At 45.6% G+C, this 15224-nt stretch overlaps 1 protein-coding gene across 2 annotated transcripts in view; it reads right to left on the reverse strand.

Moving 5' to 3' along the window:
• Positions 1-15224, reverse strand: part of PITPNB (phosphatidylinositol transfer protein beta) — a 63395-nt gene that overhangs the window by 27239 nt on the left and 20932 nt on the right. For both annotated transcript variants that reach the window (XM_069557164.1, XM_069557165.1), the window contains exon 7: positions 14120-14203. In XM_069557164.1, the coding sequence (XP_069413265.1) occupies positions 14120-14203 (84 nt within the window). The remainder of the gene's footprint in view (positions 1-14119; positions 14204-15224) is intronic.

Below are 15224 nucleotides of genomic sequence, written 5' to 3' on the forward strand. Positions count from 1 at the left end.
CATTAATCCTTACTGGCTTCTCACCAATGAATCCTTAAAACAGAATTTTTAAACAACTGCCCTGAGAACTGAGAAATGCAGTCAAACCTACACACCCAAGCAGAACACTTGCTTGTAATCTTTTCAACCTCACAGAGACCCCGCACAGTGAGAGTTCGGGTGGGCGAGCGTGGTGGACAGGGGAGGGGGACGGAGGCTGTCAACAGGACCCTGTGCTGAAAGGTGGCCCCAGCCTCAGGCACTGCTGGGCTAGAGCATACTAGGGCAATTGCCTCCTCCATTCTTTCTCATCTTGTCCGAATCACAGCCAGAGCCTGCCAACCCTGTCATGTTTATGAAGGCAGACCTCTCAAAGCCTTTGGAAGGTTACAAATTAATACAGAAAGAGAAAAAAAACCCCAGAATTTCAGCCATGAAAAGAAGTTACAACCAAAAACCTGATGTCAACAACCCAGCAGGGAAACCAAATAGCTGGGGACCAGAAGAGGGGCTTCCTGGGGAGCCAGGGCTGGTAGGTATCCCCCAGGTCTCCCCTACAGGGGTCAGTAGGCTACTGGTTTGGAGGAGCCCATACTTCATGCACAAATATATGCTGTATTTGTTACTGCCACATATTTATTACTATGTATTTACATATTATAGCATTAAAAAATATATTTTAAACTCTTCACATCAATGAAATTAAGTACCAACACACCAATAAGTCAGTCTTATTAAAGATGATGGTTAAATATTATATATTTTAAAATTAAACTGCATACGCCTAAAATGTAAATAATAAGTTTAGGAAAGTTTTATTTAATATGTGCTGTGCCTAGTCGCTCAGTCGTGTCTGACTCTTTGTGACCCCATGGACTACGGCCTGCCAGGCTCCTCTGTCCGTGGGAATTTCCCAGGCAAGAATACTGGAGTGGGTGGCCATGCCCTCCTCCAGGGGATCTTCCCAACCCAGGGATCGAACCCAGGTCTCCTGCATTGCAGGCAGATTCTTTACCAGCTGAACCACCAGGGAAGCCCAAGAATACTGGAGTGGGTAGCCTTCCCCTTCTCCAGGGGATCTTCCCAACCCAGGAATCAAACCAGCTCTCCTGGCATTGCACGTAGATTCTTTACCAGCTGAGTTATCAAGGAAGCTTCCCTGGATGGCTCAGATGGTAAAGAATTCCTATTTTTAACATAAAATGCATTTCCTTAAATGACAGTAGACCGCAGAATATACTACATTAAATTCCTTAAAGTGGGAATATCCTCTTGAGAACTTACAGGTGAGCCCTCTCCAGTACAATGTTCATTTTGGTGCATGACCTGGGCTTCAGGCACAGCTGCTCGTAAGTCCCAGGACCCCACTGATTACATTAGCACCAATTTAATAAACACTAAATAGGATATGGCTTCCCTGATTCCTCAGCAAGTGAAGAATCTGCCTACAATGCAGGAGACACAGGAGAGACAGGTTCAGTCCCTGGGTTGGGAAGATCCCCGGAGGAGGAATTGGCAACCCCCTCCAGTATTTTAGCCTGGAAATCCCACGAACTGAAGAGCCTGGTGGGCTACCGTCCAAAGGGTCTCAGAGAGTCGGACACGACTGAGCGACTAAGCTAAGTTGCTTAATTATAAGTATATAATTAAATATAATATTTAATTAAACAATTAATTATAAACATACAATTTAAATTATACATTTTAACTTTAAAATATATAATATTTAACAATCATCTTATAATTGCAGAAAAAATTTAACTTTTTTTTTCAAACAATAATACAAAATCTGATCAGCAGGATCATTCCTGCTGCTGTTTTTGGAAACCTTATTTTTGTTCTGGGCACACACCTCCTCCTAGTTAATCCTCCTCACAACCTTGGGACAAGGTACTACCATCGCAACTGGGGATGAGAAAGTGAAGGTCCTGCCCAACCAAGTTGACAGCAGCTGAGCAGGGCTAGGACTCAGAGAGATGCTGTCCTGTGGACAGCCAGGCTCAGAAAACTTCACTGCAAAAATGCGATGTGGTTTACACTCATCACCTGATAAGGCTCAAACACTTCACTCCCAGATCAGTCTAAAGAACCTCTCCTTGAGGGCTTCCACTGCTTTGGGCCTTCATAAGGAATACACTTTAGAAACTTGATTCGGAGCTGTTTATGCTGATTTCTTTAAAAATATCTGTCATTAGCTGCTCAAAAAACAAAAGAAAACCCACAAAAAAAGTTTTCTAACTCTTACCAGACCGTTTCTCCCCACCCAGGAAAACTTCACACTTGACCACCTCCACCACCCTCTCTGATTTTTTTTTTAAACTGTGAAACCGTGCAAGAGATTTAGAAGCAAACACTAATAACAGGCTCTAGTGGGAAAAGTATCTTCTGCCACATAAGCTGGTATACGCAGAGTTTTCAGGGAAAATTTTTATATTCTTGCCAAGATTTAAGCAAGCAGGAGATAAGCAACGTGTTCATTTCCCACAAGAGGGCACTGCCATCCAACTATGCCTTCAAACACACAGGACATTCTCTAAGTCTACCCCTGGATGCAAACGTAAGTGTTCCAGAGTACTTGACCATGTAAGGCAGCAGAAGAAAGTGGGAAACATTTTCACATTTCTTTTTAATAAGAACCATGCTTACATTTATTTATATCTTCTTTGAGAAAGGGTGGGAAAAAACAAAATACCTCTGAAAGTCACTACCAAAAGGATCCTGACAATGGTTTGCTTCACAGCATAGCAAACCACTGCTACCTCAAATCCTGTAACTTGAGTTGTTCCAGAGCTCAAGGAGGCCACTACTCCAAGTCAGGAACTGAGTCACAGTTCTTACCTCTTTACTATGCACACACTTTAATAAAGAGCTTTTGGAACTCCTGAACACAGGCCAGGAATAAGTAGCACCCTTTGGAGATAGAAATGAGTATCTGGATTTATTCTAGTGGCAGAAGGAAGAGGTTCTCAACTAGGCTCAGTGTGTGCTCGTGCCAAGGAGACTCGAAGCACTGGGCAACCTCAGGCTCCTCGAACTTGCTGGAAGCTGGCCACAGACTTCTAATAAACAAAAGCTCTTTTCAGGGCTAAAGAACAGGATAGCCACAGCTCTGGGAGGCAGACCGCCCTTCTCAGGAAGTGAGAAGCAGCAGCTGGGATACAAGGACCATCTAAGATGCAGGTGTTTCCAGAAAGCTGTGAGCAAGAACGAACTGGAGTCACAATCAGCCCTAACCATTACCATCTACCAAGGGTTATTTCTGAAGTCTATTAGGTTGACCCCCAAAGTGTCATTTTTGCAGCTCAAAAGCTGACAAATATTAACAATTTCATATGGTCCGATCAAATATTTAACTTTTTCCAGTCGAACTTCATCATGTTTCTAATTTTAAAGAGGAAAAAAAAAATGTAATCTCGTAAAGATTATTTAGAAAGCATGTTTTCTGATTCTTACATTTCTTTAAAATTAGGAAGTTTTTTTCTGAAGGCAGTGCAATAAAGCACATATTGCCAAGACTATCTGCTCAAATGTGTAACATCTGGGCACTGTCTCACAGAACGTCTGATCAAAAGAAAAGATATGCCTGAATCCTTCCTAGAGCACAAGAAGCAAACACTGCTTAAGTGTGACCAAAATTTACACGCCTAAATACATTATACCATGTTTCATCAGCTTTCCATGGCTTACATTTAGGAAAAAGTATGTTTGAAAAGAGCAGTAACTTTAAAACAATACATACTCAAGGTTTAAAACACTTATAAGGTGCCAGACTGTTCAATACTCAAATAACAGAATGGTGCTCAAAGTGAAAAACAGCTGCTTCTGCTGCTGGTAACTCACTTCAGTCGTGTCCGACTCTGTGCGACCCCATAGAAGGCAGCCCACAAGGCTCCCCCGGCCCTGGGATTCTCCAGGCAAGAACACTGGAGTGGGCTACCATTTCCTTCTCCAATGCATGAAAGTGAAAAGTGAAAGTGAAGTCGCTCAGTCATGTCCGACCCTCAGCAACCCCACGGACTGCAGCCTTCCAGGCTCCTCTGCCCATGGGATTTTCCAGACAAGAGTACTGGAGTGGGGTGCCATTGCCTTCTCCGAGAAAAACACCTCAATGGGTGGAAAAGGCAAGTCTTATATGCTCGTTTCCAAAGGCAACCGAGACTTCAGAAAATCAGATACAGAGGAGCATACTTCTGCTGTCAACTGCTGCTCTGCCCACCAAAACATATTCACCAAACATACAGATCACAACCAGGGAACAGTCAGTCAGTGCTGGAAAGAACAAGCGAAAAGCACAAACTTCAGAAGCCAACTCATCTTCCTGGAGATCGCCATCATCACGGGACTTCTTACAAGCGGCTTGGATGACGCCACCAATCCCATTACTGTCTGTGGATATGCAATTAAATGATGGGGCTCTTCATTTAGTGGCTCAAACGGTAAAGAATCTGCCTGCAATGGAGGAGAGCCAGGTTCAATTTCTGGGTCGGGAAGACCCCTAGAGAAGGGAATGGCAAGCTACTTCAGCATTCTTGCCTGGAGAATGTCATGGACAGAGGAGCCTGGAGGGCTACAGTTCACGGGATCACAGAGAATCAGACACAACTGAGCGACTAACACTTTCACGTCTTCATTTAGTAAGGTAATAAACTCCAAATCTCCCATCTTGTCAGCCTACGGGCCTGGACTTTGCCGGCACCCTGGAGTCCAGCGCTGGTCTCTATCAGATGTGAGAAAAAAAGCTCTTTGGTGGAGGGCACTACACACCACCAGATTACATGATCAGAACAAACTCACTCCAAGCCACTCAGAAACACTTTAACACATTCACTGACTAAGAATCCTGTACGCTCTTCAGACAGATACAATTCTTACTTTATCTGGAAAAATATTTACCATGCCAACAGAGAGCAAATAGCAAGTTCCAATAAATGTTTGCTAAGTGAACATGAAAATATATGAGTGATGTTCTCTATTTTTTAAGTACCCACATCAAAAGACATCGCAGGGTCTCTAATCCTTTTACTCTATGCATGCAAATTTCCAAACATGCCAGAGTTTAGGGGTTACGGATGGAGGTAACCAAGGCCACCGATGAAAACTGCTATTACGATGGGGTCGGGGGAGAACAGGGGACGCACAGGAAGATGGACGGAAGAGCAGGCACTTGCTTGTTCTACATCAGTCGAGAATGCTCTTCATCAACATCATGCTAAGGAAGAAACGCCATGCAGGGAGATGTTCTAGAAGGAGTAAGTCAGCAGCACTGCTCGTGAGTCCTGGCTGCCCTCCATCAGTAATGGCAAGTCACAGCACTTCGCTCGGCTCAAACTCCTTAACAGTGCAACTCATGACTGCTGTGGATGTTCTCAACCATGGCCTCCAACTGAGATTTCCTGGGCTTCCAAAATCCTAGAAGAGTCCCCCCTACCCTGTTCACCGTGAACAGGGCACTAAAGCGCTTCTCAAGAGTGAGCAGAGATCACCTGGAGAGCAGGACAGGGCCCAGGGCCCCGGAGGTGCCGACCTGGCCACTATGGCAGTTATACTCGTGGGCAGGAAAGGATGAGAACCTGGAAGCGACAAACTGGGCAAAGGGGGGTTCAAAAGGTTGGAACAAGGAAGAGATAAGAATGAAATCCGAGCCTCATCTCAAAAGTACAAACGTACTGGGTCCCCCACAGTGAAAGGGCCCCTCCGAGCTCTCCGAGGAAGTCTCCGCCAAGGACTCTATCAATCAGACCACACCGTGCATATCCTGTCTGTGACCCAGAATCAATACAGCATGTGAGTTTCCAACCTGTCTCCTCCTTTTAGGAATACCATCTTCAGACAACCAGCACCAAGTTTACAAAACTGGGCAACTCTTGGTTTTGAAATGCCTCATTTAGGAAAAATCTTTCACCTTTAATCAATACACTCTAAGATGCTGACACGAGGGGGAAAAATCATTCTCTTTAAACTTGCTGCATTTTCATTTGGAATGGGGCTATAGTTTTAAACTACATCTACCGAAAAACTTAATACTTTTAGGCCATCAATATTTGCTTATTATTGACATCTAAAAAACAGATGTTAAGCTATGTATCATTTTTAGACCTGTGAGCCTTGAAAATGTGAATCGAACTCTTTTTCTATGAAAAAAGAATTGGAAATGGTAAAAAATCAAGTCCCATACATGTACTTTAGAGGTCGCATAGACTACAGAGGAAGGCTGATACAATCCTTTCTGGTTACACACAAATACCTAAAAATGTGGTTCCAATTTTTTTTCTTTTTTTAAACCATGCTCATTTTCTTTCAAATTACTTCCAAAAATGAAGGTCTCTCTGATGTTAATCGTGTGTACACTTCAGCTCACACTTTAAAGAGTCTCTCTCTCCTGGGAAGTGACTTTTGTATACAAATCATGGGAAGCTACTTAGACAAAGTGCTGGAGATGATTAAAAGGGGCCAGATTCAAATTTATACCTTAAAAACAAAAGCAGAAGCAGATGTCAGCTGACTCATTTGTGTATATTCTGGAAATGAGCTGAAGATATGCATGTGCGTTTCATCAGGACATTTAAAGGATTCTCAGCTTTTTACTGTGGTTAAGTATCAAGAACAACTTTAGAAATTAAAAACACTTTGAAGCTTATATTCCACCGGAATATATGCTGGACACCTTGACTCCTCCTTATAATCTGATCTAACCGAAACACTTTTTAATCTGACAGAAAGGCGTCTGCTCATGCAGAAAGGACAGGTTTAGAACTGAAGGTACATCATATATACATCACGGTCTAGGATTAGTGAAGAAGGAACCGAAGCAGCATTTGCTCACTTAATACTCTAACAATAAAAACTTCATTTCCTCCAAACTATTGCCCACCCCATCCCCTGATTTTAATACCACACAGGGGTAAAAGTCTGTACCTTCCCACCAAACCTTTATTGAAAAGCTCTTGACATAGGCAATGAGCACCTTGCTGGGTCCTAGAAACACAGAGATGATCAGTCCAGTCTAGGCCCACAAGGGGAACCCGGTTTACTGAGGAAGGCTTTTTAGGAGTGACGTCCGGGTTACATCTGAAATGGGGGCTGGGTGGGAGGCTGAGGGGACACAGGAGATGAGTGGGGGCAGGGGCATGTGCTTGGTGGCAGAAGGCGCCTTCCTTCTTAAAGACTATAACATCCTAGTATTTCACTCTAATGCCTCTTTTCACTAAAACAAGAAATCTGTTGTTTGGCCAGAAGATGGCCGGGTGGGGACATTTACACCGAAGTCACAGACTGCTCAGCTCTTTCATTAGGCAGTGACGTATCTTCTAGAAACTATACAAAATACTGGCCACATGCAGTCCTATGCAGACTTCCCATTAAGGCATCAAGGGAAAAAACCAAGTAACCCATCACTTTAAACATATGTATGATTCCTGTAGCAAACTACTCGGTGACTGCGTCACACTGGCAGAAGTTCAGAGTCATTGTGACAATGTCATCCTTCGATTACGTAAAGACGTCAAAGCCCCCATCCTGAGCATTCAGTGTCACTGCAGATCTAATCACACCCCTTCTGTGCGCGGTGAAATATGGTACGTTAGCGTGACCCAAACCCAGCAAGTGTACAATGAGAACTGTCTGACACCAGCAAACCAGCATTGAGAATTAGATACTCAAAGTCATCAACAGTTGCTCTGAACTAAAATGGTGTTAAGGGTTGTGTTTGGGTTAAATCCACCTGCAGTGACGGAAAACGCCCACCAGGTGGAGTAAAAAGATTCAAGCTTCACTCCCAACTTCTGGTTTCTTAACTTCCACCCAATTCATATTCATCCTGATTTGGGAGACTTGGCTGAACCCTCTCAAAATTACTGTTTCCATTTCTTTTAAAGCAAGTAATATGCAGGACAGAAATTCAACCATTTAAGAAAAATTAGCTCATTCAAGAAAAACTAGGGTTCATTAAACACAAAATGAAAACCAAGGAATTAAGTTGGACTGAGACTAAAGTGAAGTCATTCAGTTGTGTCCGACTCTTGCAACCCTGTGGACTATAAAGTCCATGCAATTCTCCAGGCCAGAATACTGGAGTGGGATCGAACCCAGGTCTCCCACACTACAGGTGGATTCTTTACCAGCTGAGCCACCAGGGAAGCCCAAGAATACTGGAGTGGGTAGCCTATCCCTTCTCAAGTACGTCTTCCCAACACAGGAATTGAACTGGGGTCTCCTGCATTGCAGGCGGATTCTTTACCAGCTGAGCTACCAGGGGACCCTTCCAGGAGTTCAGGTACCAGCCTGAGCTTGGAGGGATCTCCACACCTGCAGGCCTCCCTGCTGGAAATCCACCTTGGCCCATTCACAGGTACCAAGCTCCCAACTCCAGCGTCAGCTTATCCTTAAAGAACAAGTTTTAGGTACTAACAAGTGATCGCTGGTGTGGCAGTCACATCCTAAGATGACCCCTCTCTCTCCCTACTGAGTCATAATCTTGTGTAATCACCTCCCCTGAGAACAGGTGGAGCCCGTGACTTGCTTCCAGCCAAGCGACTAAGGCAAAGGTGATGGGCTGTCATTCTTGAGGTTACATCACACAACCCTTCCCTCCATTTGTGGTGATCTGTCATGTAGAAACAGAAAACCCTACACTGAGTGAGAAGAGGTCGGCCCCCTATGCCATCCACACCTCTGCAGACTCGGCCTCGTCTACCCTGTCCCCCACATCTAATCTAGCTACCCACGTTTGCTGAAGAATCACCATTACCACCATCTTATACATATTTCTCAACTGTCTATACGTAAGCAAGCAATAGACATTATCCTGTTCCCTCCCCATTATCTTGGAAAGGATTCCCTATCAGTACAAACAGGCTCACTCCCTTCTGGAAGCTGCACTGAACTCCATCATACAGGTGAACCACATTCACATTAGTTCCCCACCTATGGAGAAACACCTGAGACTTCATATCGTTTCCTTATAAAGTTCTTACGTTTATGTATTTGGTACTTCACACTGAAGCAACAGATTTTATTTTCTTGGGCTCCAAATTCACTGCAGGCAATGATTGCAGCTGAGAAATTAAAAGATGCTTGCTCATGGGAAGGAAAGCTATGACAAACCTAGACAGCGTATTAAAAAGCAGAGACATCACTTTGCCAGCAAAACGTCCATCTAGCCAAAGCTATGGTTTTTCCAGTAGTCATGCGTGGATATGAGAACTGGATCATAAAGAAGGCTGAGCACCGAAGAACTGATGCTTTCAAACTGTGGTGTTGGAGAAGACTCTTGAGAGTCCCTTGGACTGCAGGGAGACCAAACCGGTCAATTCTAAAGGCGATCAACCCTGAATATTCATTGGAAGGACTGCGGCTGAAGCTAAAGCTCCAATATTTTGACCACCAATATTTGATAGCAAGAGCTGACTCACTGGAAAAGACCCTGATGCTGGGAAAGACTGAGAGCAGGAGAAGAAGGGGGTGACAGAGGATGAGATGATTAGACAGCATCACTGACTAAATGGACAAGAATCTAAGCAAACTCTAGGACAGAAGAGGACAGAGGAGCCTGGCGTGCTGTGCGCAGTCCACGGGGTTGCAGAGAGTTGGACACGATTCAGCAACTGAACAACACTGCTTCAGACTGAGTAGGACCAATTCTGAGAAGTGGAATTTTGCTGGGGCTAAGGGGACATACATCTGCAATCCTGCTACAGAGGCTGTGCGACTTACAAGCCCACAGGGATATACGGGAGTGTGCAATGGGTCGCCCCAGCCACCCAGGTGCGAGCCATCAGTTTCTTCATCGCCCTCAAGCTCATTAAGCTCATTTGACACATGTATTCACAAGCAGCCACTCAGTGAAGAGCAGACAGGTTCCTGAACACAGAACAAGACACAGCAATGAGACAAACAAGAGCTGAAACTCAGAAGAGGGGAAGACTGATGCGAAGAAAGGTGAAATCTCCCGAAGCAAACTCTGCAGGACACACAGGCTACTGCCCGAGAGGAAGGACCCCAGACTCCACCATGCACCAACCACTTCACTGTGCTGGGTCTGTCTCACCCAGAGTGTGAGTCTCTGGAGGGCACTGGAGCCACCTTGAGGGGCTACTGGGGGCACGCCTGCCACACCGACTGAGCCCCGCGACAGGGACTGACTGCTATGACAACACTGCCCTTTCAGAGATGCAAATACGTCCTCAAAGCCTCCTTTGACACCATGGGCTCTCATTTCCAAGGAGCATAATAAAAGTGCAGAATCAAATGAACAAATAAATTCAACAGAAAACCCAAAAGGGATCTGGCAAGAGGGAAGGATGGCTAGGTGGTCTAGGTGTTTGCCACAGAAGCTAATCCTGATGCAAACGCTAATTAGAGGAGGCCAAAGAGATCAGGCGGAACCTGAAGGGAGAGTGTGGGGCAGCCGTCCGTGCCAGCAGAGGGCACACAAGAGGCTCTCAGAAGGCAGAGCCAGAGCCCCTCGACTACCCCAGCCTCACCCACCTCCGCCTTCACACACGCCAAACTGTCGAAGGCACCCGCACTTCCCACCACACAGCTTTCCTTCCCCTCTCCCCTTTATAGCAGAAAATATGCATGTTGAGTCTCTTCTCTTTTTAAAAAAATGTCCAAAGGTCTGAGAATCCCTCCACGATATCATTTGCACTTGTAGTTTCCACGACTTGAGGAAACACAGACAAAACGCTTCCATGACACACAATTCACAGCAGCGCTGTTTACAATTGCCAGAGGGTGAAAACAACCCCAATGTCCACAAAGAGAAGAATGTATAAACAAAACGTGGCATTCACACACTGGACTAGTCTGCTCCCATGAAAAGCAATGACGGGCGACGTGCCCCATGGCAGACACACCCTGGAAAGATTACACTGAAGTAAAGGCCAGACACAGAAGGCCAGACACAGAAGGCTGTATGAAACAGCCACAACAGACAAGGCCATGGGGCAGAAAACACTCAGTGGCACACAGGCTGGGGGGAGGGAGCAGTGTGGGGAGACGGACAGAGTGTCCTGCTGCAGAGATGAGCATGCTCTAGGGCTAGATGGCGGTGACGCGCAGGCAACACTGGAAATGCACGTCACACCACTGCACATTTAAAAGTGGCTAATATGCATATTCTCACAATAAAGAAAAAGGCACTGTAAAATCGGCAAACTTTAAAACAGGCTATTATTCTACTGGGTTTATGGAGACGGGAATGGGAACCCACTCCAGTATTTCTGTCTGGAGAACTCCATGGACAGAGGACCCAGATGGGCTATACAGGACATGACTGAGCGAGTAACACTTTCACTTCCTGGTATCTAAGCGGTGAAGATCCGCCAGCAATGCAGGAGATACGTATTCAATCACCGGGTCAGGAAGATCCCCTAGAGGGGGAATGGCAACCCACTCCATTCTTGCCTTGGAAATTCCATGGACAAAGGAGCCTGGAGGGCTCCAGTCCATGGGGTCACAAAGAGTTGGACATGACTGAGCAACTAAACTATAATAATCTTACTAACCTTTAAAGGGTAACGTGGAAAACGGGAGCTGTGAACGCTGAAAAAGCTGCACATACTTATGTGAAAAACTGCACATACATACTTATTCACTCCCCAAACCGTGCTCGTACGCAGGTTCTCAGAACTCCTGCTGCGAATAATGACCACGACGGCGAACATTTATCCCACTGAGCACTGCTCTAAGTGTTCATGCTTAACCCTGTGAGGTGATTAGCCCCATTTTACACAAGATAAAACAGGCACAGAGAGGCTAAGCAACCAAGGAGCCAACAGGCAGCAACCGCAGAATCTGAAGCCAATCGAGCTTCTGGTTGCACGTCCTCAGCGCCACTGCCCTGGACTCACAACGGAGACCCCGCCACCGGCCCCCCCTGCCTCGCCCTGTCCAACCACCCACACGGCCTTCCGAGAGCCCGCCACCTGCTGCACCCCTGCACCGCGGGGCCTTCCACCCGGAGCCACTGGGGTGGGCTCTCGCCTGCAAACACTGACTGGGAGCCCATCGTGGCCAGAGGACAGGAACCAAAAACCACTCCGGTGGCCCTGGAAGCGACAGAGGTGCCCTGCGCTCTGCAGGACAACGTGCAATGCAAACCTGTGGGGCCAGCACGCCTTTGTGGGACACCCACAGGAGGGTCGGAAGGCCTCCCCGGGAGCACCCAGCCCCGTGGGCTGCACGCACTGCTGCTCCGGGTGGTCTGAGCTCTCCCGACCGAGCCATCAGCTCACCCACACCCAGTCTTCTGCCACCCTGCCACCACCCTCCCACAAACAGGAGCTCGCGGCGAGAAGAGACACAAGAACAACAAGGGGCCAGACAGACATCTGAATGTGGCTTTTAAGAGAGAATATACAATCATTTCTAAGGATAAAAAATAGCCCGATACAACTTCAGAGATGAAAGTATTTATGAAACTAAAATAACTTCGAATGACAGCACAACCAAAACTTCAGAATTTCTATGACAAGGGACCCTTATCAGCGCTCACAGCTCTTACAGGGAGGGGGCACACAGAACAGGACCTGGCTGAGCAGAGGTCCAACCTTTGTTTTTGAAAGCTTACCTTTCAATTTCAATGGCAAAACCAGACATTCATTAGTTTTTTTTTTTTTTTTGGTCCATCTTACAACACTGCTCAAGTTCAGGGAATAAGCGCCAAAACTGGAATGGAAAGGGAGCGTGACTGAACGAGCTGTGCTGACACAACTATCTGAGAGGCGCCACCCTTACTGCAAAGTTTCAGCGGCAGAGACGGCTGCTGGCTAGTTTAGCACGTGAAAAGGCCACAGCTGTGCCCCACATACCGCAAGAACTGAGTTAACATTTACTGGGCTAAAGTAATAACAAGGGTCTTAACTGGTGGTAGGGGGGTGGGGCTGGTGAGGAATAAAGTGTCCTTTGCAGGTGAAAACAATTTTTTTAAAAAAATTAAGTCAAAAGTCTAGAGTACTTGTATCTACATCCAGTAAGACTCAACACAACTATTAAACTAGGATATTCTACCATCACCTGTTTTCCACAAATGACAACTTTAGCCCTGAGTTACTGAAAGAGGAGAGTGAAAAAGCTGGCTTAAAATCCAACATTCAGAAAACTAAGATCATGGCATCTGGTCCCATCACTTCATGGCAAATAGATGGGGAAACAGTGGAAACAGTGACAGTCTTTTATTTTCTTGGCTCCAAAATCACTGCAGATGGTGACTGCAGCCATGAAATTAAAACATGTTCACTCCTTGGAAGAAAAGCTATGACCTACCTAAACAGCATATGAAAAAGCAGAGACATTACTTTGCTGACAAAGGTCTGTCTAGTCAAAGCTGTGGTATTTCCAGCAGTCACGTATAGATAGGAGAGCTGGAGAATAAAGCAAGCTGAGGACTGAAGAACTGATGTTTCTGAACTGTGCTGCTGGAGAAGACTAGTCCCCTGGAGTGCAAGGAGGTCAAAGCAGTCAATCCTAAAGGAAATCAACCCTGAATACTGGGGGGACTGATACTGAAGCTGAAGCTCCAATACTTTGGCGACCTGATATGAAGAACTGATTCCTTCGAAAAGACACTGATGCTGGGAAAGATTAAAGGCAGGAAGACAAGGGGACAACAGAGGATAACATGGTTGGATGGCATCACCAACTGGATGGCCACGAGTGTGAGCAAGCTCTAGGAGTTGGTGGTGAAGAGGGAAGCCTGGCGTGCTGCAGTCCACGGGGCCGCAGAGCCGGACAAGACTGAGAGGCTGAGCCGACACTGAAAGTTTGTCGAGTAAACTCTGCTCTTAATCAGACTTTATATGCGTAAGGGACCCGTGCTATCTGGAGAGACTAAAGAGAGCTTTTGTAAAATCATGCTTTGGGTTTTTTTCCTCTCAATGAAAGCAAACCCCTATGTACCCGCGTACACTGAGACTTCCTAAAGGGATCACTTGTGCAACGCTGACATCCACACGAGAAACTCCCCCTCATCTCCTGCTCTCTCACCTCTTGTGCTGCTCTGATCTCTTTCTGGACCCAGAGCTGAGCTCCAAACTTACTTCAGAGTAGAAAAGTAGGCCACACAAGAGTCAAATAAAGGAACCTGTAGAGGTGAGAGGTTAACAGGTGAAAAGGTTACCAAGCTGTACGTAGCACTTACCGCTGGCTCGACTTGACTTCGATCTGCAATGTCTATGTGGACAATTTCAACCGTTTTCCACGTGTTCGGATCTAGACCGTGTACCTATAAATGACAGAAAGGAAACAAGGCCAGCTTAAGACTCTTCTCGTTAGGCAAAACTAGTATGCTTCCGTATATAATCTTAATATCTTGAGTCTCTCAGAGTATATCAAAAGCCATACTAAAAACAACCCAAGCTGCTGTTTCATTAAATCAGCTGTCTGAAGGCCGGAGGGAGGGAAGAGAATGCTGCCACATTCACAGAAATCGCTCATCATTTCTTTCTGGTAACTCTTAGAGATGACTAATACAAAAAATAAACCTCACCTATGTTTAACCCAACTGATACACGACAAAGTCCTTGAAACCTCTAAGTCCTAGACAAACAGAAGGTGACACTGTAATTAGATTTTAAGAAGCAGCACTGTAAGCTCTAAAACCTCTCCTGAACTTGATTCACCCTAAAGGTATTCTGCTTCAGTAGGATGTCAATTCCTCTATACCTCATGTCATTCAATCATTTACTTCTGAAATTCCATCAATGAATCCATAAAGAGCTATTTAAAAATTGCCAAAGACAGGCCCATTTGAACGCTAAAGATGGCAAATTAAATCATTAGACTAAAGCATACCAAAATACCTCACTGAGACTCTAAATTTTAGTTTACTGTGAAAAAAAAAAAAAAAAAAAGGTCAAGTCAAGTGAGTGATCATCTTGAAGAAAAACTCAAGTTAAATACTCTAAATTATAGTTCAAAAGTTCCTTTGATTGGCACCAGTACCAGAAAAGCAGAGGAAAAACATACTCTACCACCATTACCCATAAACTTACTTTCCTGTAACAGTATATCAAAAGGCTGCGACAGTCGTTCTCAAACTGGAATGCCCACCAGGAAACAGACTGTAGGGCCCCGCCCCCAGAGACTCTGATTCAGTGCACTCGAAGTGAGGCCTGAGCATCGGCACTTCCAGCAAGTTCCCAGATGCCACTGCTTATTGGTCCAGGGACCAAGAGCCTGGGAACCCCTGGGCCAGGGCATCAACCTACAGCAGACACAGACGCCCTCCCAAGCTCCCTGCTAAA

The sequence above is a fragment of the Ovis canadensis genome, chromosome 17 (genome assembly GCF_042477335.2).
Source record: "Ovis canadensis isolate MfBH-ARS-UI-01 breed Bighorn chromosome 17, ARS-UI_OviCan_v2, whole genome shotgun sequence".
NCBI lineage: Eukaryota > Metazoa > Chordata > Mammalia > Artiodactyla > Bovidae > Ovis > Ovis canadensis.